Below are 25,013 nucleotides of genomic sequence, written 5' to 3'. Positions count from 1 at the left end.
AACGTCGTTCAGGTATTTAATTTAAAGGTAGAGCAATAGGATTTAGTCGTGGCTGCTTGTGGGATGTGGAGAGTGGGGATGGCAGCAACCTTGTGACCTGAACAGTGGCCTCGTGATTGCGTGGGGACACCTAGGGGGGACTAATGGTGGGGGGTGGTCTCAGTGACTATCAGGTGGGTTCAGGGGAGTTGGGGTGACCAGCCTGATTTGGGGAGGGGCAGAAAGAATGGGAGGACAGGACTTGGAGCCAGCAAATGTAGACAGTTTCAAGAGAGGCTGCAGGGGGTGGGAATGAAGGACTGAGAGAGAGCAGGGGTGAGTGGGGACAGGTCTGGGGGGAGGCAGGAGACAGATGGGACATGTTAGGTGTGTATTGGACCAGATTTAGGTACCGAGGGCAGCGGGAGGTTCTTGGGGACCTGAGGACCAAGCCGTGGTCAGTGCTGGAATCCACATGGCCAGGCGACGTCACCAAGGCCAGCTGTGGTGGGTGGGTGGGCAGAGCCTGGGGTGCAGGACCGAGCGCTGAGAGGTCCGGGGCTAAGAAGGCAAGAGTAGGAGGGACTGGCCCAGGGACCGGGAGCACGCGGGGAGGCAGGCGGAAGCGCTCGGGCCGAGCTGGGACACGTGACGTGGCAGTGTGGGGACAGAAGCCTGACTGGAGGGAGACTGAGCCATGTGGAGAATTAGGAGGGGCAGCTGAGGTGGTCGGAGGGAAGTGGGGCTGGAAGGTGCTTGTCCCAAGCCTGCTGGCGGGTCGCGGTTTGCCCGAGGATCTCTCGCTGGTCTCTGATGCCCGGAGAAAGTCCCTCTGAGTCCATGTCTACCTGAGGGCGCGCTCGGCACTGGGACGGTATTTTCTTTGGGGGCACCCGGTGTCCCGTTGAAGGCAACGGTCTGCCGTGGTGGGTTTTCACTCCACTGTCTCACAAGATCTTTTCTCTGTCCTTGTTTTGTTTCAAGGTGGTGGTAACTGTAGTTTGTGTGCGCTGCTGGGATAATCTGGCGGAGGGGACAGTGTGACGGGAGTGCCTGGGGCACCGTCCCTGGGGCTGGCCGCCGTCCTTTGTGGCGAGGGCTGGTCCTGGCAGGACACCCTCGGCCGAGGGAAGCTCAGACCTCCTGGGCGGCGGCGACTGGGGAGCCCTCCTGGTGACTTTCTTCTTCAGTCCTCACCCAAGGGTATTTTTTCCGTTGCTTTTCAGAGAGAGTGGAAGTGGGAGGGGGAGAGAAACATCGATGTGAGAGAGAGATCCATCAGTTGGTTGCCTCCGAGGACCGAGCCCGCTGGAATCGAACCCGGGACCCTTCAGTCTGCAGGCTGACACTCTAACCGCTGAGCCAGATGGCCAGGGCCCTTCTGGTGACTCATTCCCCCGTGAAGCTGAAAATGAGTCTGAAGCCCAAGGAGAATGCAGGAAGGAGGCCCCGAGTGTGGGGAGTGTGGGCTCAGGTTTGCACTGAGGGGCCCGGGGGGCTGGTGGCCACAGTTGGCGGGAGGGTGTTTTCGTCACATGCGAGGCTCGGGTTCAGACAAGCATTGCATCAGTGCTTGGCCCCAGCGGAGCCTGCTTTTCCGATTTTGTTTTGTTTACTTTCTGCCGGTGGAGAGGTGCCTTCCCGTGAGCTCGCCGCCTCCCTCTCCCGGGCGGAGTCACTTGGCAGTGGGAGGCCCCCCCACGCCCGGCCGCCTGTGCCCGTTTTCTCGAATGAGAGCATGACTGACAAGGGAGCCCCAGGCGGCTTCCTCAGCTCCATGTGTGTCTCCTAAGGTGCACACGTGGCCTGCTTGTCCGACAGGACCGAGTGAGCAGCTGGGTGTGCGACTGGCCTGTGCTGGTTGGGGTCCTTGTGTGGGGCCTGACTGGGAGGTTCTGCCTGGTGTGGCACTGTGACCATGTGGAAACCTGGCACCTGTGCCTTACCTGTTGCTTTGAATGACCCCTGCCAGCTGAGTGGTGTGAGCTGCCACTGCCCCCGGTCGTGTGGGTCAGGCGTCTGTCAGGACGCAGGGGAAGGTCTGTCCTGCGCGGCGTCTCACCCAGGGGAGGGGGTGGCTCAGGCTGGAGTCGTCTGAAGACTTCTCCCCTCTCGTGTCTGGCACCTGGGCTGTGGTGACTGGAAGGCTGACCTCAGCTGGGACTGTTGGCTGCGGCGCCACGTGTGGCTGTGCGTGTATCGTGGGCTGGGTTCCATGGGGACATGTCTGGAAAGCAGAGAGTGGGTGAAAGCTGCTTGGCTCCTCTGTCCCAGTCCCCAGTGTCTGTTCACCCTCCTGTGCTGGTCACGGCCTCCTGACTCGAGGGAGGGGCCCTGTGGACCCCACCTCTCCACACCAGGGGATGTGGGCTCTTTTGAAAGTATGCTCTCTTGTCCTCCCCAAGAGCTTAGTTAGCAGCGGCGTCCAGTTTCAGAACAACCTCATCGTTGGTGTGCTCTCCAAGACGGCCCTCGAGTGTCAGCGCGTCCAGCTACCTGTCACCGCGGTAGAAGAGCAGGAAACTGCTGGCTCAGCTGGGGGGTGGGGGAGGCAGCCTGGCTCCCTGGCTCCCGGGCGCGTGCACATCCTGCCCCTGACCTCGGGCAGGCCCGGGCACCTGCGCCTGCAGAGCGGTGCTGGCCCCTGGCTGACAGAGGCGTGAGGTCACGGGCACTGTGGCGGCCGTTGTCCAGCCACCTGGCCCCTGGGTCATCGTACTGGAAAGAGATCTTGGGCGTGGACATAGTACTGCTCTCAGATCCCGGTGTCGGTGGCTGCAGCCCGGTCCCTTTTCTCTGAAGGAGGGAGTGTCTCCTGGCTCTCCGAGCCCGTTGATGCCTCTTCTCAGCGCGCTGCAGGGATTGGGTAGAGAACAGGTGCCACAGGCGACAGCACGGCCGCTCCCAGCGCGGGGTCGGGACAGGAACACCTTCCCAGCAGGTTTTGCGCTCGCCCTCTCCAGTGCCTGCAGGTGCGACGTGGGCGATGGCACCTGCGAGGTGAACACTCCTAAGTAGGACTTGCTCACCGCAGTGCAGATCCTTGTTTTCCGTGAGCTCGGAGGTCTGGGGGCTCAGGTGGCGAGTCTGTGCGTCCCGCCTGCACCTTTGTGTCGGGCCCGCATCACCTGCATGTGGCTGTGCGTGGCCCCCGCGTGTGTCCAGTCATTCCTTCCCTTCTGTGACCAAACTGCTGACGTCCGCCGAGGCCTTGATGTCAGCGTCATCGCCCGGTTGTGACCTCCGAAGAGACCCTTCCTAACTTGGCTTGTGGGTGATTTTCAGGAGCTGTTTGTTAGGTCAGAGAAGTCCCTTCTGTCCTAAGTTGCTGGGGGCTTTTGTCTACGTTGCTTGTTTTTTGTTTTTCTAAACCATGAGAGGGTCCTGATCTTCAGACAAGTAAAAAGATAGAAACAGTAGTCTAAGGAATGTGTTATGCACACCACCTAGTTTGGAGAAATAGCTTTAAGATGGTTTTAAGCGTTGGGGCCACCTCTATATGCACGATAAACGTCCAGCGAGGGGCTACGGGACCTTACAAGTCACATGAACTTGACCCCAGGCCTGTGAGCAGAGGACCCACGCTGCGGGTTTTCAGGGCAGACTCGCTGCCCCAGCTGGTGCCCAGCCCGTGACCCCCATGCTCCCAGCGAACTCGGGTCTTTATTGCCCCTGAAGACTGAGCCTCTGAGTCCAGCATGTCTGGTTTCAGACCCCATCACGTCTGCCTTCTAACGTGTGACCCTCGTAGTTAATTTCAGCCCATCCTTCAGTAAGTGGAGCCAGGGACAGACACTGTGGAAGTCTTGACACTGGCTCAGGAAATCCATGCTGCCGTCAGGCTGGCGAGGCCCTGCAGGGTCCGGGAGCAGGTCACAGCGGGTGAGGAGTGCAACAGACCGTCCAGACAGCAGTGGGCAAGGTCAAATGGGGAAATCAAGGCGTGGCAAGGACTGGGGAGGGCTGGGATCCTCCTGGGTAAACCGGAGGGAAGGCGGGCTCGCCCTTGGTGAGCATGGAAGCGGTGCTGGTCTCAGGAGCCGCCTTGGAAAGTCCCGGCTTCAGGAACCGTTGAGCCACAGCCTTGGTCTGGGGTGGTTCTCGGTGTGAGGGCTTCAGAGTCTGTGTCCAAAGCCCCCGATGATCCCGGTGCGCACAGGATGGATCTTCCTTACACAGGTGTGGGGGGGGACCTGTCGCGCTCGCTGCCACCTGCGCTGCCTCGGGCTGTGTTAGCAGATGGGGGCGTGGCGAGGGACTGGCTGCCTGGCGCGTGAACACGCTCATTCCTCTTTCCGAGCAGGGGGCTGGGACCACCAAGCAGGCCTGGGCCAGAACTAAAATTGTGCTCTTTCACTGTGGGCATTTTTTTTCTTCCTGACTCCTTTTCTCTTAAAATTCATCAGACCCCACAAACTAATGCTGATGGATCAGTTCCGGGCAATGTGGGTTAGCTAGAGGTGCCCAGGTGCCAGGTCACTGCTGGTCCGTCACTGAGATGAAGGCTGGGCATCAGGAGTAGGTTCCATAGGAAGCCAGCCGCGGCCAAGTCTTTGTCGCCAGAAAAGCCACTGAAGAAGGTGGGGGTGGCAGCCAGACCCCACACCGCTGCTCGCGATGACAGTCGGTCACTTTCCAGCACCCGTAGTCCCATGCCCCGCACCTGCACCTGGGGCACCGACACAGGTGCGCCCAGCGATCCTCGTGCCCAGGAACTGGATTCTCTGCTCCCGCGGAGCTGTGAGGCTGGCGTGCAGGTGCCCGCTGGCCTTGCAGATGTCCTGCGTACAGCCTTAGCAAGAGTGCGCCAGAAGGGCTGTGAAAATGAGGTGGTTTTCCTGCCACCTCAGAAAGTGATTCAACTGTGTAGCCTGCGGGGAGGGAGACAGCTGAGCAGGGGAGCGGGGCTCCCGGGCCGCCATGCGGGGTATTTGCAGAGCAGCAGGGGCAAACCTGAGGGGTTCTCTTTTCTGCGGTTCCAGTGCGGCCTGCCTCTGCCTGGGCTGTGAACCCAGGTTGTGGCTTTCACCTTGCATGTCAGGCCACGTGTTTGTAGGCAGCAGTGCCCAGGGAGCATGGGGGGCTGGGGAGCAAGGGCACCTGGTTTACATCCTGCCCTGGCCGGTGGGTGTCCCCGGGCAGGTCCCCGGGCCCTGGAGGGCACCACGGGGCCTCTTGTCAGCCTCCTGATGCCTTGTGAGACGTTTGTGCGCATTCACATGGACAGTGGCCGCCCGTCTTGCAGCTGTTGGAGCACCTCCCCCAGGCTGGGCCCTGGGCCCTGCCACCCACTCTTTTCAGCCTGAAAATCTCACGCTGTTCACCTGTAAAATGGACGTGGAAATTGTCACAGGCCCACCTCAAATCTTGAATGGGGTAGGTTTTTAAGTCTCTCTGGACATCTGTTAAATGGGGTGATGACTGAGCTTATGTCTTTATTTTAACAGGGAAAGAGAACAGTTCATCAGGTGCCCACTTCCCTCCTCCCAGAACTGATCCATCGCTGCCTCTGTGGGGTGTAGACAGTGGCTTCACTACTGCTTTTGTAATGATAGGTCTGCCCACTTACTCCAGGTATATGTGCAGGGCAGGTGGGTGGCACCAAATTCCATTTTAAACTTCCTCCCACTTAAAGCTTCCTCCGTGGACAGCTTTCCAGGTAGTGATCGTAGGTGTGTGGGGTCAGTAAATTACCACAGCGGTTTGTTTACCCAGCTCTCCTCTGGTGAACACTTACACCTGCATCAGTCTTGTTATAATAAACCAGGGCGAGGGCTCCAGGTGCCTGGGTATCCCAGGGTAACACCTCAATATCGAGTTACCAAATCAGAGGGCACACGATTTTATACCATTTCTGAAACATGTTTAAAAAAAAATCTTATGTGGTCAAGTTTATCTCTCGTGACCTCCGCTCATTGAACCCAGGAAAGAGTTTTTCCTACCCCAAGTTGTAAAAGATAATTACATTTTAAAATACTTCTTTGGATGTTTTTGTTTCATTTAAAAGTATTTATTTACAGTTTTGCGCTGATTGGAATTTATTTTGTAACGAAGATGTGAGGTAGCTCACCTTAATTTCCCCCCCTCGAATATTCAGAAACTATTACAACTCTGTTCCTGACTCCTGTCCCTTTGATTAAAATGCCACCACAGCCCCAGCTGTCCCCGCGTCCTGCTCACAACCTCTCTCGTGCTGGTTTCCCTGCTGCTCACTTCTGAAGGTGAGCTCCCTGAGGACAGGAACATAGCAGGTGCTCGGGAGGTGACCAGGGCCGGGGACCAGGCGGTGGGCACAGCTCGGGCTGGCCCGGTGAGACCTCAGTGAGTAGCACTGTGATGCTCTCCAGGGCTAATTGGGTGAACTTGGGGAAGCGACACTATGCACTGTATGTGGTTCGTGCATAGGTGTGAACTATATTGCCTTTTCGGGGCAACAGCCAGGCCACCTGGCACACAGGAGCCTCTGCACTGTGCCTGCTGCCCTAGCGTGGCCATTACTTCCTAACAGAAATGGGAGCTGAAAGTAATCGTGCGTATTACAAAGAGACACTGTTTTCTGTAGGCCTGGGAGACGTCCTGGGTAGCTGGGTCTTGAGCAGGAATTAGCCGCTGTGAAAGGGCACGTTGCGTGTGCCCACCTTCCCCGCTGCTGAAGGGGTGTGGGAAGCAGGAGGGTGGGCGGTCCGTCAGATCTTACATGTTTGGGGTGATAAAGAGGATTTAGGCTCTTTGGAGAAAAAGACCTTCCCAAAGCATGAGAGACATCATATGAACTCTTCTGTGGGGGAGGTTGGCCCCCTGGCAGAGGGCTCAGCTGAAACGCCTCCGTGTGGGTGGAAGTTGGGTGTTGGCCCCAGTCACCCTCTGCACAGCCCGATTCCTCGTCTGTGAACTGAAGACACCTTGTGTCTGAGCGCGTGGATAGCAGAGTAGCTGGGAAGGTGCCTGGTGAACTGTCTGTGCCAGGAAATTAGTAGATGCTGATAAACACCGCTCCTTTAGCTGAAACGGGCAGACTGCTTGCAAAGGACAGTCAGTCTGCCCAAGGCCTGTTCCCGCCCCGAAGCTCGGCAGAGGCACTGCTGCAGTTAGTGACACTACGATGCTCTTATCCACCCGCTCACTGGTTCACTCACTCACTCAGCAGCTGCACAAAACCAGACATACTCCCTGCCCTGGTGGTGCTTGTGTTCTGCTCTGATCAGTCACAGAGTAACTATGAAACCAAAACAGACCTGTGCTGCGGAGACCTGTGAAGTGCACGTGCCAAGTTGTCTTCACAGCGCTTTCCCCAGGACAGCTCTTGGCTGGACTCGGATGAACGCTCGGAAGAGCACTGGTCTCCGCCCGCCGGCCAGCAGCACTGCCGCGTCGGCGCAGGTGCTCCGGGGGCACCTGGGAGGTGCCTCTCGTGGGCATTTCTCCAGTTTCTCCTGGGACTTATTGTGTTTTTCATGTCGAGTAAAGACAGATGGTGCATCAAAGGGGAGGTTTGTAACTTATGAGGGAAATTTTATTAAAACAATTTTTACAGTAAGAAAATGTTCTCTGCAGATCACAGTGGCTTTGGGAACCATTTCTCAAAAGAGGTTGTGTTTTAAATGACGGAGCTTCAGGTCAGACCACAAAAACCCATTGTAGACAAAATTCTTTGAGGTTGCAACAGAATTAAAGAGGAATACTGTTAGTCACCAGCACGGGGTGGTTGAGTTTTTTTATAATTAATCCTAACCGTGTGTCATACTCACGCATGCCACGTTGCTCGCACAATAAAGCTGACATATTTTTAGACTGTTACTCATCAAGCCACAAACGCTGGGTGCGGCGTTTCGGTACTGATCTCGGGCCTTTGGGACCACGCTGTCACCGGGGCAACTGCTTCCCACTCGGTGGGTTTGCCAGGAACCAGGCTAAGACAGATGGGAATTTCCCACAGGGTTTTTACTAAGAGAGGAAGACACGGGGGACTTACAGGAACCGTGTGAAGGTGACACATTTCCAGAGAACAGCTCTGTGGCCCGCAGTCGGCTCCTTGCCGTGGCAGGCTGTCCTCCTCGGCTCGCGTCTCTCTTCCCACGATGGGAAGCGCTGACCGAACCTGCCCCAGGGCCTGAGGAGCGGAAGTGGCCGTCCCTCCCGAGGGTGGGGACATGGCCTCCTGGTTCCAGGGTATCTCCTGGAATCTCCTCGAGGGATTCGCACACCCACAGGCCCCGCCGCTCTGCACCTTGTGAGCCTGAAAGCTCGGTGAGGCGGGGTTGGTTTCCTCAGCTCCCGGCAGCTGCTGGGCCACCCGGGCCCCGCGCCACGGTTCTGTGGGCCGCGCGTCGTCGCTGTGTTTTCTCTCCCGCTGGGAGCAGGTGTCCTGTCCGCATGCCGCAGTCCCTTTGTGTCACCCGCAAGGCTGCCGTGGCGGCCGCGCTCGAGACCTGCGGTGCGGGCCACACGTCCTGGGTTGGCGCCTGCCTTCTGGCCGCAGCCTGGCGGCCACGAGCCCACGGGCACGCGCCCCAGGCCCGCTTGTCCTCACGGGGCGTCCAGACGCTTGAAGTTGCCGACGTCCAGCGCCAAGTCATTTTGATCAGTGTCTTTCGCCTGCAGCTTCTGGCTGATGCCCAGTGTAATAGAAACAGTCTGACAGGAAAGCAGACCCGCTCGGCCGTGAGTACTGGCAGCCACTGTGGGAGCGCGAACCTTCTGGAGCTGCTGCCGCTCACAGGAGGCTGTTGGGTTATCTGACGGCCGTGATTTGGATTCTCTTAGGGACACCGAAGTCACCCAGAGAGCAGGCATGCTGATCTTCCTGTTTTTGAAGGTCATGTAGTCGTGGTGAGTGAGGGAGCGACGGTGCCGTCGGGTGGGGCGGCAGGAAGCACTGTGCCCCGTCTGGGAAGCCCTCGGTGCTTTCGTGGCACCTCCCGCATCTCCCCTGGACAGCCCCCGGCCTGTCTCAGTGCCGTCCCCCCAGCACCGCCCACAGCCCTGCTTGCAGTTGATGACTCAGAGCAGGCCGAGGGGGAGGGGGCGTTACTGTCCCCTGGTTTCCAGGGTGACTCCAGCTCCCGGTTCTGTGGTTTCGTATATAGTATGTGTCACCTGTGGCTGAGACCGTCGTTCTTGGCCTGACGGTCCAAGCCAGCACCAAGGCCTCTGTCCGCTCTTGCTGCGCTGCAGACCCGCTGTGGAAGGTGCAGTAACCGTGTGTGGCGCAGGGCCGAGGCCACCTTAGATGCACCGTCAGATCCCAGGTGTGCACCTGAACTAACGTGTCAACAGGTTTTGAAAACTGAGTTTCACGTGCTAAGGATTTAGAGGAGAGTGGAAATGAGGAGCCCCCCTGGCCGCTGAGCTTGTCTGCGTGCCTGCCCCGGAAAGCTTGCTTCCACCTGGTCAGCAGGTAAGCATGCCCGGGACCCCGGGACTGCTCGCCTCCCCTCGAGCCACTGGAACAGGCTGAACACGGGTGGTGCTGTCCGCGCGTCAGGAAGGACGCCTGGTGTCTGAATCCCGACTCTGAGCCCTGCGTGGGCAGCCTGTGTGATGAGCCCGGAGAGCTGGTTGTCATGGCAGCCGGTACATTGTGAGCTCACAGCACCCAGGGCCGGCGTTCCCAGGGCAGCCGTGGAGACAGCCGTCATAGGGCCTGCGGGCGCCTGCTGTCTGCCACGGTGCCCCTCCCGCAGGAGCATTAGACCGCCCACCCTCCTCACCGCGACAGACACCATGGAGATTTTGTGACATTAGCAGCTGGCACCCCATTTTCCCTGCTCAGGGATGAAGCCACTCATCCCCTCAGAGCTGATCTTCCCCAGGGCATGGGACCCTTAGCTCCCTTGTCGGCCTGGTGAAGCTCTGGCTGGAACACTTTCCAGAGAATGTTTTTCAAGGCACAAAACAAAATATGCAGGATGACAGAGAAGCCTGGTCATATTGAAATACCATTATCAGAACGGATGAGTGAGGGAGAGGCGGCCTGGGGGTGGAGGAGGCTGAGATGGGAGCATGCGCGCCCCACCCATGGGCTCTCAGTACACCTGAGGTATTCTCGAGAGAAGCCAAACTCCCTTCTCTCCGGAGGGGGTTCCTAGGCAAGCGACCGACCCCCCTGTGGTGCACCCCTCACACCCTGTCCCCTGGGAGACAGGCCTGAGCTCTGCCCCAGGTCCCATGCTGGGCCTACAGTGATGGCCTGAGGGTTGATTCTATGCCTCTGGGTTCCAAGCGGGAGCAGGAAAGGTGCTTGTGTGATTGTAAGTTGTGTTCGTGTGTCCACGAATTGAGCTGTAGGGTACAGGCGTTACTCCCTTTGGCCAAAACTGGACCGTGCTTCAGCCCCTAAGGTCTCCAGCTGGGCTGGCCTGGCCTCGTCCCGCCCCCACCACCTGCAGTCCCCTCTTGGCCACTCCCGTACCTGTCAGGTGCAGCTTTGCTGATGGCTGTGAGGCCCACGCCGCAGGTCTTCTGGGCTCCGTGTCACTAGGCCAGCCTCCTAGGAGCACTTGGGTGGCCCAGCTGGAGGAGTTCTCAACATCTCAGCTTGCTCCCTGCCTTCCCTGTCTGTACCGTGGGTTGAGTCTGACTTGAGCCTCATGTTCTGAAATAAGTTGGGTATGAGCAGAAGTCCCTGGAGAGGTCTTAGGGTCTCCGTGGCAATGTCGCCATGGGGGTGTACTGAAGACGAGGAGCTGCTTCGGCCTCCCTGCCCCCACCCAGATCACCCCACCCGTTGGGGACCCCCCACACACACCCTCACTTTTGTCACCTCGCTTTCCTGTCCTGTGTGCCAGCTTTTCCTTGGTGTCCATCCTGTATTTAGAGGGAGTATGGGGACGAGCGCCACTCTGGCGAGGGGCTGCCCTCCTTTGTGGGGGAGGGGGAGGCCAAGAGATGGCACATGGGGCAGGTGTCCCTCGCCCCGCTTTCTGACCCTCCCTGAAAAGCCAGTGCCCATGCAGCCCCGGGGGTGGGCTGCTTCAGGAGGACCAGCAATGACAAGCTTGCCTCCCCAGCATCCGTGAGAGACTGAAACGGGCCGCTGTGACCCACTTACTCACATAGGAAGCCAATGACTCATTCACTGCGTTTCCCTTTCATTGATTGAGAAGCATTAAATGAAATTTTTAATGTGCTGGTGATCGGTGGGCGGTTCAGCCAGCACGCTGCTCTGTCCCTGACAGTGCTAGACTCTCGGTTTGGGGACCCTGCCCTCAGTGGTCGCACAGGCCTGGAAGGCTGGACTGACGAATTTGTCACCAAAGTGCTGAGGGGCTGAGCTGGCAGCTGTCCTGGATGAGCCGTCCCCCCGAAACAGCTACTAGCCACTGTGTAGTATCCCATGTCTCAGACGGAAAAGGGCTTGCCTTCCCATTCCTAAGGGGTCCCCCCAGCGCAGAGGCAGGACTAACATTTACAGAAACAACCAGAAATCCATTCAAAGCAAATCCATCGCACTGGTGGGCAGACGAGACCTGTGGTGGTGCCTGCTGGCTGCGGGCAGGGCGGGAACGCAGGCCGGTGGCAGGATAGTTCTCACGGGGCGGGGGGCTCGGGACTGGGGAGTCCGCGTGGCCCGGTGTGGGCTGGCTGGTGGCCTCCGTTACCACGCAGAGTCCTCAGCGCAGGGGGGCCTTGGGGTGAGGTCCTGCTGAGCAGGAGGGCCCTTCATTGGACACCAGCTTGGTGGCATCTCTCTTTTTTTTTGGAAATTTTGTAGATTTTTTAAAAGTGGTGACAGGTACGTAGGTGACCAACGTATAGAGCTTGTTTGGTGAATCTTGGTCCTCATCCGTGTTCTGGACCGTGCACCGGCCCGGGGTGTGGGGCAGCCCTCATCCCTTTGGCTCAGGCACCTTTGTGGAGCCTGGGTCCCTGCGCACATTGGAGCGCCCACCTCCTTCCCGGCAAATCCCCGGATCTGTGACGGCCCGAGGGACAGCCTCTTGAAACCCATTCCTTGGCTGTGCTTGGGAATGTCGATGGCGTGCTCTGTGGGCACTGCCTCGCTGATGGCAGGCGGCCCTTCCCGCCGCCCTGCTCTGGGGAGCTGGGCCGCCGCGCCAGGTCGGGGAGAAGCTCGGCGGGGTCTCCTCGGTGGAGTCGCCAGATGCTGTGCCCTCTTAGGCTTTTGTCTGTTCAGCAAACGTTGGTGGCACCTGCTGCTGGGGGCCCGGGAGTCGGCCAGGGCCTCCTGCTCTGGGGGCACAAGAACCGGGCATGTCAGAGGCTCACTCTGACTTGAGTCCTCTCTCCCTCTTGACACCCACCCGCCCCGCTGGGTACCTGCTGTCACCGTTCTCTGCTGGGACAGCGAAGGGCCCTGAGCTGTAGAAACAGTGGGTGGAGAGCTGATCTTTCGGTGATAGATTTACAGTTGTCCCCCTTACATGCGGTCAGCCACAGTTTGAAGACATGGAATGGAAAATCCCAGAAATACTCGATTCATAAGGTTAAAATGGGTGCTAGCTCTCAGCTAGTTCTCAGTTGTTCCGTCCCGCTGGGACGTGACTCACCCGTTTCTCCAGCAGCAGCTGCCTCGGTTATCAGATGCACTGTTGAGGTATAGGAGTGCTTGCGGTCAGGTCACCCTCATTTTACTTAATAATGGACCTGGAGCACAGGACTAGTGATGCTGGCCATTCGGACCCTCCACAGACACTCCCTCAGGTGCTTCCTTTGAGTGGACAGATGTGAACACAGATGTAAAAACGTGGTGCATGTAGGGCCTGCATTCTCCGTGGCTTCAGGCAGCCCCTGGGCGTCTTGGAGCATACCCCCCATATGGGGACCGCTGGAGCCCTCGGAGGCCTGATGCGGGCGCACAGCCTCTGGCCGCATTTGGTTTCCATCTTGGTGCCCGGAGCCTGCACTTCGATGGGTGGCCCTGCCCCTCTGTGCCCTCGAGCTTGGAACGGCCCCTTCTGCCGAGTACGGTCCTCCCTGGTGTTTCGTTTGTCTTCTTGCTGCTTCTGGCGGTTTACTCTCGGGACTCCCTGTGGATTATAAAAACAGGTGGGAGATCTCCGGGGGCCGGGCCCAGCAGTTTCCGCGTCTTCCAGCAGGAGCGTGGCCTTTCCCTAGCTGTGAACTGGGCCCCCACCTGTGTTCTCCCCCTGGCCAGCGGTGCAGCGCTGTTCCCTGTGACTTCGTATCCCTGCCGTTCTCAAAAGCAAGAAGGGGGAGGCGACACCTTGTGGAATTATGTATTTTATGAGTATGTTGCTATTGTTTTTACGTTGCTTTTAGTGACACGGGTTAGTAACACAAACTGGTGGGTAGTTTTCTTTGTGTCCCATGGCAAATCCTACAGAAGTAATAGGTATTGGGGGGACACAGGGAAAACAGGCTCAGCCTGAGAAATGGGCCCGAGGCCCGACGTGTCACTTGGTCAGAGTTAAGTATGGGGAAACCTTCAGCATCTGGCGGGGGCAGGAGCTGGGGATGGTGCTGAGGGAGCGTGGGTTTGGAGCTGAGCACCTTGGCTCTGTCACTCGGAGCCTTGGACGGCTTCACGTTTTCCAGGCAACAACTTTGCCCTGCGTCTGCGAGGCACGGCCCAGGCACGCGCGCAAGCACTTTGTGAACTGGGACTTTCTTCAGTGCGTAGGTTGCCATGTTCCTGAAACTGAGCCCGGGCCAGGTTTCTGTGGTCCGTGGTGGGACGTTTCCCGGACACATACATTCCTTCTTGTGGTTCAGTTTTGTTGGTGCGCTCACAAGGTTCCTCCTGCTGGACAGGAGGTGTCCACCCGAGAACTGGGACTGCTTCGTAGTGGCACTCAGTGCTGAGCACGGGGAGCCAGCGGGCCGCACTGGACGGTGCTGTCCACTTCTGGGCATGGTCTGAGCCCTAGTGAGAAGGGTCGCAGTGACCTGCTGAGCTTATGAGAAGCAGCAGCACCGCGTCCACTTGATGACTGGCCCTCGGACACTCTCTGGGAAGCGCCATGTGAGCGGCCTGAGAACCGTTTGTTTTGCGTCCTTGTCCCTGGCACACTCCCCAGCACGGACGTGGGGCCGAGTGTTGTGCGATCTGTAAATTTGTCATCTGTGAAGTCATAGCTTTGTGGAGAGGGGCCTGAAGTTTCCAGATGGGGTAACTCATGAGGTTCGTACCTTTAAGGCATATTCGTTTTCTCATAGAAAGAAAACAAAACAAAAAACAACAAATGCCATGAGAACAGCGTCTGTGGCCATTAGTGCGGCACTTCTGTGAGTGCGGACACTCAGGCCTGTGGTGTGGGGAGTGGGGGAGGGTGCCTGGGAGCAGAGCGCACCCCCGGGCGGCCCCTGCGCAGGAGCACGGAGGGGTGGGTGGGGAGGGACGGCTTAGGGACGAGCAGGTGGACGTGCCGTTGGGTGGAGAAGGCGTGGGGGGCCTCGGCGGTGGGTAGACCACGGCCTCGTGATGGAGGAAGGGGCTGACTGTGGTCCACGGACCGGAGGGCCGTGAGCCCTCAGCAGAGAAAACGCAGCATTTCAAGGATCTGGGCAGAGCCAGGAGGACCGGGGAGGACATGGTGTGTGTCACGTGCGGTTGGGGGACACAGGAGGGCGTATGTGGGGGCGAGGGGTCCCCCGAGCCTGGCAGTTGGGGTCTCCGATGAGGTGGGAGGGCGGGGCTGGGCGGTGGGAGGCCCGGGGCCGTGCGGTCCCCTGTGTGACGCGACCCCTTTGCCGTTGCAGTGCTCGCGCCTCCCGCGCCACCACCACCCCCGGTCCAGGGATATGCCTTCAAGCCCCCGCCCAGGCCCGACTTCGGGACCTCTGGGAGAACCATCAAGCTGCAGGCCAACTTCTTCGAAATGGACATTCCAAAAATTGACATCTATCACTACGAGTTGGACATCAAGCCAGAGAAATGCCCGAGAAGAGTGAACAGGTATCATTCCTCCTCCGTTGATCGATCGATTGCTGTGCGTGAGCTTTGCATGTGACACAAGGTTCTGATCGGCCCTCGACTCTCAGCAGGTCCTTCCCACTTTCTTCCAGGAAGTTTCCGTTGCGTTTATTTTTCAAAGAGCATTTTGTATGGAGGGGCAATGAACTGCGCTTCACAAGTGCAGTTCCGAGAGTCTTGACAAATGCACACAGGTGCCCTTGCCCTGACAGCCGGCCCCGCCCCGTCCTGCCCTGATCCGTCCCCACAGCCCGTGTCCTGCCCGCGGGCCGAGCGGCGCGGCCTGCCGCTCAGCTCCCGCCGTCCACGCCTCCCCCGCGCAGCGTCTCCGAGCCGACCTGCCTCCTCTGCGCGTTAATAGCTTCTCCTTGTTGCTCAGGACTACGGGGCATGAATATTTCATACCGTGTTCCTTCACCCTCTGGCTAGGTGCTCGGGCTGTGTGGCGTGAAGCTGCTGTGAAGGTTCTTCAGTCTTTTGTGTGGACGTTATGTGTTCATTTCTCTTAACGCGTAACAAGGAGAGGAGTTGCTGGGCAAAGGCTAGTAGGTTTGGTTGTGTGAGCAGCTGCCGGGGGTGGCCTTGAGTGGCTCTGCCGTCTCTGCCCGGGCTGCTGTGGGGTGGCTTCTCCTGGCGGCTTCAGTTTTCATTTTCTGACGACAAATGAGTTGAACACCTTTCGTGCGCCCACATTCATGATTATATTACGTTCATATATAATGTTAAACCATATGTTATTTCTAGGAAAGTGTCTGCTGAAGTCGTCTCCCTGTCTTGGGGCTGTTTGTCTTCTGTTCTGATCTGCAGGAGTTTTGAACATATTCTGGGTGCAGGTCTGTATTGGGACTGTGTCCGCACAGTCTGAGTTTCTTAACCGTGTCTTCAGTGAGCAGAACTTTATAATTCTGTTGAAGCCCAGCTATCAGATTTTGGAAATGGTTATTACGTGGTGGGTTCTCTCTAAGAAATATTTGCCTACCTGGAGGTAAGAAGTACTCTTTTTTTTTACAAGAATTACAGTTGTGGCTTGTATATTTAGGTCTGGACCATCTTGAATTGACTGTTTTATAGTTTTTCTATTTCCCCCTCCTAATAATGTGGTAAGTCACTTTTTTTGAAGGGGGCAATGTTAAATCAGCTTGAACTTCTGAGAGTCATGATGTATTAATTTATACAAATCTTTAGGCATGGTGTAGTCTTTTTATTGGATTTAATGTTAGTCTTTTGGTGTGAATGTTTGTGTCTGTGCTCCTAGGGGATGTTGCTCTGTATTTTCTTGTTAGGTTTTGCTGTCAGGGATATGTGGGCCTCGCAAAGGGAGCTGGGAGGTGTGCACTGTAAGAGTGAAGTGTGAGATTGGTGTAATTTCTTAAATGTTTGATTGAATTTGTCTTTGAAACCATTTGGGCCCTGGTGTTTTCTTAGTAAGAACTGCTTCATGTAATTTAATTTCTTTATCAGATATTAGGCTATGCAGATTTTTCTATTTCTTTCTGTATGAGTTTTGGTAGTTTGTGTCTTTTAAAGAATCTGTACATTTCATGTAAGTTGTTGAATTTATTGGGGGTAAAATTGGTCCTAGTGTTCTTTTTTATTTATTTATTTTTTTAATTTTTTTTTTATGACACTTTATTAAATTTATTGGGGTGACAATAGTTAGTGTGAACATACAGGTTTCAGGTGTGGGTTTCTTTGTTACAAGATCTGTGTATTATTCTATGTGCCCGCCACCCAGAGTCATATCTTATCCCGTCACCATATATTAAGACCCCTTCACCCCCCACCCCCGCCTGGTATCTTTTAATGTCTGCAGGGCCTGCAGTGAAGGCTCCTGCTTCATTCCTGATATTTTAAGGTTGTGTTTTCTCCCTGTCGGGTTTGCTGGGGATTATCAGTCAGCCTCATCTCTCATAGAAGCATCTTTTCACTCCTGATGTTTCCTGTGTGTGTTGCCCCCCCCACCCCGTTTTTCTTCTGACATCGATTGTTTCCCTCCTTACATCGGGCCGTTTGTTTCGATCACCAGTTTCTGTTCAGGCTGCACATACTCCTCTAAACTGGGTTTTAGCAACAGCCCACAAATTTTGATACATTTTAGTTTTTCTTTAGATTAAAATATTTTCTTTGTGAATTCTTTGTTAATCTGTGGTGTTTAGAAGTGTATTGTTCCATTTTTAACTCTTTGGAGGTATTTTAAATACCCTGTTTTCGTTGGCTACTGACTTAATTTCTTACGTTTAGAGAACACACTCTGTAGGGTTTCGGTCTTTTGAAGCATATTGGGACTTATTTTATGGCTGCGCATGCTATTTATTTTGTTAAACATTGTAACTCCATATAAATGCAGGAATATTGTAATAGTATAATTCCACTTCCCCTCAGTGCCTTTTGCTATTTTACTTCTACGGATGTTAAAACCCATGGCGTAATGTTATTTTAAGGAAATTGAAATGGTCTGTCTGCCCACATATCAGCCGTTTCTGGTCTTCTCGGTTTCCTTCGCTGGCCAGTGTTTTCATCTGGCATCGCCCACTCGGCTTAAAGAAGGCCCTCAGCCTTTCCTGTGCGCACCTGCCGGTGGTGAGTCTCCCTGCACCCTGAGACCTGGAAATGTGTGGATGTTGAATTCTATTATTATTCATTTACACCCTCACCCAAAGATGTTTTTTCCAGTGCGTTTCAGAGAGAGTGGAAGGAGGGGCGGGGGCGGGGGAGAAGCATCCACGTGAGAGACGCGTCCGGCTGGCGGTGGGGAGTGGGGCGCAGGCCGACGCTCCAGCCACTGAGGACAGGACGCCGGCCGGGGCTGAACATTGGATTCTAAATGGACAGTTTTTCCCCCAGCACCTTAAAATTCTCTTTACGTTGACTTTTAATCCTCATTGTGTCTGAGAAAGTGTCAGCTCATTTTTTTGTTGTACTTCCTTTGTCTGTAATTTGTCTTTTTTCCTTTGAATATTTTTTATTTTAATTTTGCTTTTCAGCAGTTTGACTGTGATGTGCCTAGGTTTTCTTTGTATTTTTCCTTCTTGGGATCATTGAGCCTCTTACATTTGTGTATTGATTTCTTTCATGAGATTTGGGTGAAATACTGGCTATCATTTCTTCAAATACTTTTTCTGCCCCATTTTCTTAGTTCTGGGGTTGCAATTATATGTCTGATAGACCATTTGTTGTTGCCTTCAGGTCATTGACCCTGTGGTGTTTTTAGGTGTTTTGTTTGTTTTTATTGATTTCAGAGAGAGGAAGAAAGAGCAAGAGAGACAGAAACATCAGTGATGAGAGAGTCACTGATCGGCTGCCTCCTGCACGCCCCCGACTGGGGATCGAGCCCGCAACCCAGGCCTGAGCCCTGACCGGGAATCAAACCCCGATCGCCTGGATCCCGGGTCGATGCTCAGCTGCTGAACCACACCAGCCGGGCAGAGCCTGTGATTTTTTTTTTTTTAATCCCTGTCTTTTTTCAGTTTGGATAATCTTTACTGATCAGTCTTCAAGCTCACATTACCCATTCTTTTTTTTATAGTATCTAATCTATACTAGCACCCAACACGCCTTTTGACGTAGACATTCTACTCTCACTTCTAGAATTGGCATTTGGTTCTTTTTCATAATTCACATTCTCTGTTGAGACTTTTTTTCCCATCTGTTCACTCATTGTTCCCATCTTTTTCTTTACAACCTTGAATGTATTTACAGTTACTAGTTAACAGCCCTTGTTTGCTAATCACAACATGGGGGTCATCTCAGGGTCTGTTTCTGTTGACAGGTTTGACCTTAGATTATGCGTCACCTTCTGTTGCTTTGTCACGTGTATAGTACGTTCTTGGTTGTTGAACATTGTGTATGTTACACAGAGGGAGCCTGGCTTTTGCCGTCTTCTCTGATGCCTGACACTCAGATTCCTGCCTCTTCTGCAGCCCCGGACTTGGCCCTGTGTCCCCCAGCTTGACCGGACTGCCACTCTCTAGCACTCTTTCTTCTGTTCTGTGGTTTGGAAACTGTTCCCAGGCAGTGTCTGGCTTACCTCAGGGTTTCCCTTCCCTCAACAATCACAGTCCCAAGCTGCCTCTTTCCCAGTGCCAAAAACCTCATGTTTACTCTAGTTTTTTAGTTTTTTAAGGTATGGGGAAAGGAGGAAAAGTCCAATCCAGTTACTTTGTGATGGTCAGAAATGGAATCCGCAGATGTAGTTTGATAACCCAGTTGATTGCCCAGTTTGTGCTGGTGCTTTATAAAGTACTCTTGGCTGCAGTGTTTTTTCCTGATCACCGCCTTTGTAAGAAAGAATGCTTGGGGATTCAGTTCCTTTATATGCGAAACTAAACAGATATTAATTATGACTTTTTAGAAGGTGATTTGGTGTATATATTAAAATAAAAATAGCATATGCCCTTTGACCCGCCAAGTCTACCTCTAAGCATTTGTCCCCAAAAGATTTCTCTCCAAACGGGCAGTACTTGACACTTGTATGAGATCCTTCACATATACGTTTACTAAAAACTGTGTTTCTGAACAGAAACTCTGGGCACAGCTGGTTTATGCAGTTTTGTTTACTGAAGGTCTTCCGAGATGTTTTAATGTGTGTTATGAGCTCTGAGACTCTCCGTGAGTGGGCTCGTTGGTTTGTTTCTGAGTCTCCCTGGGTCAGAGACCTGTGTGAGCCTGTGGTTAGGACATACTGTTAGAGCTGGAGTGCACACATTTTTTCTGGGATCTAGATGGTTATGGTGGCAGTTGGGCTCTTATTGTGCCATCAACCACAGCGCACAAGAAGCTTTCTTTTATGAAAATAGGTATGACTAAGGCTTTGTTATCTGGCAACAGGAAAAGGTTGGGGGTGCTTAAAGTTGGATGGCTTTACCTCACTGTGCCGCCACAGTTCTGGCATAGTTAGGCCCTTCGGGTTTGAAAGTTACCCAGTGTTTAGAAATTCCCTCCAGTCAAACAGAAAGTAGCAAAGGCGGGGCCTGAGCTGCATTTTTGTGGCCACAGCCAGCCCACATACTGGCCTGTTTTGTTGCTCCCCTAGATTTCGAGCCAGCCCGAGAGTTGCTGCCTAGTTAAATGTGTGAGCCTTCAGGGTTCTTTATTTTACTATTAATTCTGATAGAGTTTGGCTAAGGTCCCATCTCAAAATTATAGTCAACGAGAATAGTATAGGAAAATGTTGGAAGTCATGTTTGTGCTGACACCCCTCCTTCCAGCCATGCTACCAGCCCGCCCACGTTTAGGAAACCTCCACGCTTGTGATAGGCACTAGGTACTGTGTCCCCGAGTATAAGAGGTGGACTGGACAGGCCCAGTTCCTGCCCTAGTGGGGAGGACAGGGCCAGACCAGCAGTCAGCAGGACTGAAGGTCACTGGTGGAGGGAGGCTCAGGGTGGAACGGAGGCGGAAAAAGAGGGCTCGGTTCAGGCTGTGGGCTGTCCCCCTGGGAGTAACGCTGTCAGGACAGGTCCAAACGCCCCATGTCTTCACTCGTTTCTCCTTCCACACTGCGTTCCCCACACCTCATGAAGTGCACCTGGTAGGTGTTGAGTAAAGTCAACCCTGAGGCTGTGTTAAGGGCCAAGAGAGCAATGCCGTCTGCACACACGGCGGTGAGCCCCTGTGACCGCCTGCCCCGCGAGCCTCAGCCTCAGTCTGTCTCACCGTCGCCGTGTGGCCGCGGGAGACAGATTCAGTACAGGCAAGGCCCGCCTCCCTGGGTGCCCCTCATCGTGGGCCCAGGCCTGGCCACGCTTGCAGCCAGTGCCCTCGCTGGCGTGGCTTGCGGAGGCCTTGCCACCAGCACCAGGAACGCTTGCCGGTGGTCAGCTTGGGCAGCGCTGTGCTCCCCTCCTCCCGCCCCTTTCGCCTTGTTCCTCTGAGCTCTGAGGCGGCCCCAGGCGCTTGCTCTGGGCACTGTCACCCGCAGGGAGGGTGCGTGGCCTGGGCTTTTTGAAAGGTGGTTTGGTGTGTGCTCACCCTTTGACACTCACCGTTTCTTCTGTTTGTCCCAAAGAGGCGTGTACAGGATGTCTAACATCGTGAAGGCAGAGAGCAGGCCAGCAAGAGAAATGTGTGTCGACCGGGGGGCGGGTAAGTGAGAACGGGGGGACGGCAGTGGGGCACCCCCGTGTGAGCACTGCGTCGTGACTGCCACGTTGCAGTGCGTGGTGCCGTGGCCTCTGCTTCTGCCCTTGGTGGCCACGTCTTTGTGGTGACGCGGAAAGGTCTCGCGGGCAGAGTGGGAAACAGCAAGCTCCAGAACCGTGTGTCGGGTGCGGTGTGTTTAGGAAACGGCAGCCCAGTGCCGCTGCTCGTGGGCCTCCCTGTCCGTGCCGGTGCGTGGGTCTGGCGCAGCCAGGCTGCTGCGGAGGAAAGCGTGGGGCTGGCGAGGCCCAGGCAGACTTGCCGAACACCCGCATTTGAAATTTACAATGAGGATGTGTTAATACAAAACCTATGTAATTAGAAATTAACGAAAGGATACCTTTTTTAAAAGAGAGAACTTCCCATAATTATGGCAGAAAGGGAGACAAGCTCATCCTGAGCGTGCAGCCTCTGGATTAGTAAACCCGTGTGACTGCCTCCTACCGGGTGTGCTGTGGACCGTGTCCCGCGGGTGAGGGAGTGGGCCGGGGGCTGTGGTGAGGGTGGAGTGAATTGCCTGGCAGAGTAAGTGCTGACCTGGGTGCCGTGGTCGTTGTTCCTCCACATTTCGATACATGGACCACGCTGTAAGCCACCAGGTACGATACGGTCAGAATCACGTTTTGTGAAGGTGTTTGTCCAGGGAGCCAAGCAGATTTACCGGACGTCTCTTTCCAGTGGCCAGACTTGATACTGAGGCAGAACAAAAGGCAAGAGGAACGCGTCCCCAGGCCTTTCCTCCTGGGGAGCCCCTGGGCCTGGGCAGAGGGGGTGGGGAGCTAGTGTTTAATGGATACAGAGCTTCATTGGAGAATAGGAGAGGCGCCTGGAGCTGGATGGTGGTGATGTTTGCACAACAGTGTGAATGTGCTTAATGCTGCTGAACAGCACACTTAGGAATGATTGAAATGGCACACTTTATGTTATCTGTTCATTACCAAAATTAAAACAGAGAGACAAGGAGGGAAGGGGGGAGGGAGGGAGTTGGTCTGTGTCGATGGCGGGAAGGGGCCTCCGCATTTTAGAGTTAGTTGCCACCCTGTGATAAGAATCCAGCCGTGTGACTCCTGTTTGCACAGCAAGATCCAGGTGGCAGCACCGTCATCCCCAGGGAGACGCGGAGCAGTACGCAGGGGAGGGGAGGCTTCCCCTCGGTCATGGGGTGGCCAGGGCAGCTTCGTACGCCCCAGGGCTGTCTGGCCGCTATAAGGGTTGAGCAGCTTCCTCCCTGAACAGACATTTACTGAGCCCCTGTGTGCCCGCCTGCCAGGTGCTGGCTGTGCCCGGCTGCTCCTGCCCCGCACAGTCTGCCGTGTGAGTGGATAGTAGCACGAGTGTAGACTAGTGTTTCAAGTGCATGGGCTCTGTTTTATTGCTTTAAATACCAGGTATCTAGTTGCCTTAGCTCTGTTCTGTCTCGTGCTGCTTCCATCGTGAGATGCCCGCATGCCCGTGATCTTTCCCTGGGCTCCCGGTTCCCCGAGGTCTGCTGCCAGTCCCTGCTCCGGCAGCCAGCCCGTCGCTGTGGCTGCTCACGTCCACCTTGGCCGTCCTGGGAGTGCACTGGCTGCCTTCGCCCATGTCCAAATACGTCGTACAATTAGTTCATTAAATTCCACCAAGTAAAAATAAACCCCTCTGATCTTTATTGGGATTGAAAGAATGAATTGGTTTGGGGAGAACTGAGTAGTATGGTTTATGAATATGGTGTGTTAGTTGGTTGTTCTGTTTTGTCTTTTAAATAGCATCTTATGCTGTTTCCTGCTCCCAAAGGGAAGATTTGTTTGTGCCATTTGGAACTAGTTGTCCCCTGTCTCTCGTCCCTACACGTTTAACTCGCAGGAAATCCAGTCCTCACTGGAACGTACTCAGATCCTGTGAGTAGGAAGGGCCAGTCTCAGGTAGAGAGGGCCCTGGGGACAAGGTGCAGGGGGAGGTTAGGGTACAGGGTGGCACTGATTCTGGAAACATGAATGCATAACATTATTTATTGATATTATATTGCATTGTGTAATAAAATAATTTACATCTGTGTTTCCAAACACATCTGTCTATCCTGAGCAGCCAAATCACTCAGGAATTCCTCTGCTGGTATCGGAAACTTACACCAGGGTGGCCACAACCCAAGATTGTCTCATAAGAGAAGAAAAAACGTGACTCTGTTTACTGCTAGAAAGCAAAGCGTTGCGGGAAATCTCGTTTTATAGAGGCCAAGAGGATGGGCAGCAGGTACATGTCTCGGTTTTCCAGCCCCTTCCCTCATTCCGTTTCCACATGAGACAGCTTCCTGGCCTTGGTGCTGAGACGGGCTCTGTGCTGGTGGCCTGCGGCCTGGGCTCCGGCCCGTAGCTCCCCCTGCAGCACCTGATGAGTGCGGGACCAAGCGAGCGAGCAGATGCTTAGTGGGGGGAGGGGCTGTGCATTTGTCCACATTTATGGAGAACCTACTCTCTGCTGGGCCCCAGAATTACACGGATAGGAAGGCAAGGAGCCTGTCTCCATGCAGATTCTAGAGTTTCTCGGTAGGTTCGTCTGGATTTTCAACAAATAAGGTCCTAATATCCAGGAATAATGGCAGTTTTCTTCCTGCCCCCTCTTTCCTTCCCTGTGATGGTGACCATGCCTGTATCCCAATATTGTTTTATTGTGAATCTCAGAGGGGAATCCACCAGATTAAGGACATTTCCTTCTGTTCCTAGTTTGCTTATTCAAAAAAAAATCATGAATAGGTGTTGAATTTTATTAAATGCTCTTTTTCTACATCTTTGAGATTATCATAATGTAAAAACTTTTTACATTTGATTTTTAAACTATGAATCAATTTTATTGGGATATAATTACATACAACAAAATGCATTCATTTTAAGGGTAGTTATGTGAGCTTTAACAATGTATACACTCGCCCTGGCTGGTTTCGCTCAGTGGTTAGAGCATCAGCCCACGGACTGAAGGGTCCCTGGTTCAGTTCCGGCCAAGAGCACGGACCTCAGCTGCAGGCCCGATCCCCGGCCCTGGTCAGGGTGCGTGTGGGAGGCAAACAATTGATGTGTGTGTCTCACATCTATGTCTGTCTTTCTGTCTGTCTCTCTCCCTCTCCCCCTTCCAACTCTCTCTGAAAAGCAATGGAAAAAATATCTTCAGGAGAGGGGGAAAAAAAGATAAAAATAAAATAAAAATGTACGTATACACTCGTAAGGACGAAGGCGTGGGGCATTCTGACGCCCTCAGAGCTCTTTCATGCCCCTTGGCAGTCAGTCCTCTGCCGCTAATCCCCCGCCCCCCCCTGGCACCCACTGAGCACCTCTGGCGGCGAAGATCCGTTTTCGCCTGTTAGAAAGTGTCGTAGAAAAGGAATCACAGCGTGTGCCGCTGTGTAGCTGGCTCCTCGCCCTGCGCGTGTTCAAGCCGCAGCCGCGGTGCTGCGTGTGCTGGTGACTCGTGAATGGAGGGCGCGTGTCCCGCGGTAACGTGCTGCCCCCAGTTGCTCGCCTGTTGCTGGACGTTTGAGTTGTTCCCAGTTTGGGACCATGGTAAACATTTGCACACGAGTGTTGATGTGATTGTGTGTTCATTTCTCTCGTGTAGTTACCCGGTTTGGGTAGGTGGTGTGTGCACACGGACCTTTGTAAGAAATAGCGAACTTCCCCCCAAGCGCCGAGTCGCTCCGTCCCCGCGGCCCTGCGGCCCTGGGGGTGGGTCTGGGGTGGCAGCCGGTCGCGTGGGTGTGCGGCGGTGCCTCTGGTTTTGTCAGCATTTCCGTAATGACTCGTGTTCTTATTGGCCACTTGTGTATCTTTTTTGCAGTGTGTTCACATCTTTTACCCATTTTTAGAAGTCGGGTTGTGCGTCTTATTGAATTGTAAGGATTTTTTTATGTATTATGCCTGCAGGCCCTTTGTCAGATACGTGTTTGTTTTAATACTTCCCGCAGTCAGTGGCTTGCCTTTTCCTTTCGTAAAGGTATCTTTTAAGAGTAAAAGTTTTAAGTTTTTCTGAAGTC

At 54.5% G+C, this 25,013-nt stretch overlaps 1 protein-coding gene across 2 annotated transcripts in view; it reads left to right on the top strand.

Annotated features, from left to right (window-relative positions):
• AGO2 (argonaute RISC catalytic component 2) overlaps positions 1 to 25,013 on the top strand; it is an 83,886-nt gene that overhangs the window by 21,097 nt on the left and 37,776 nt on the right. For both annotated transcript variants that reach the window (XM_087825526.1, XM_087825524.1), the window contains exon 2: positions 14,662 to 14,857. In XM_087825526.1, coding sequence (XP_087681652.1) covers positions 14,662 to 14,857 — 196 coding nt within the window. The remainder of the gene's footprint in view (positions 1 to 14,661; positions 14,858 to 25,013) is intronic.

Source organism: Miniopterus natalensis, chromosome 16, assembly GCF_054644295.1.
Source record: "Miniopterus natalensis isolate mMinNat1 chromosome 16, mMinNat1.hap1, whole genome shotgun sequence".
Classification (NCBI taxonomy): domain Eukaryota; kingdom Metazoa; phylum Chordata; class Mammalia; order Chiroptera; family Miniopteridae; genus Miniopterus; species Miniopterus natalensis.
The sequence above is the reverse complement of the archived record's forward strand: the minus strand, read 5'-3'. Positions and strand labels throughout refer to the sequence as shown.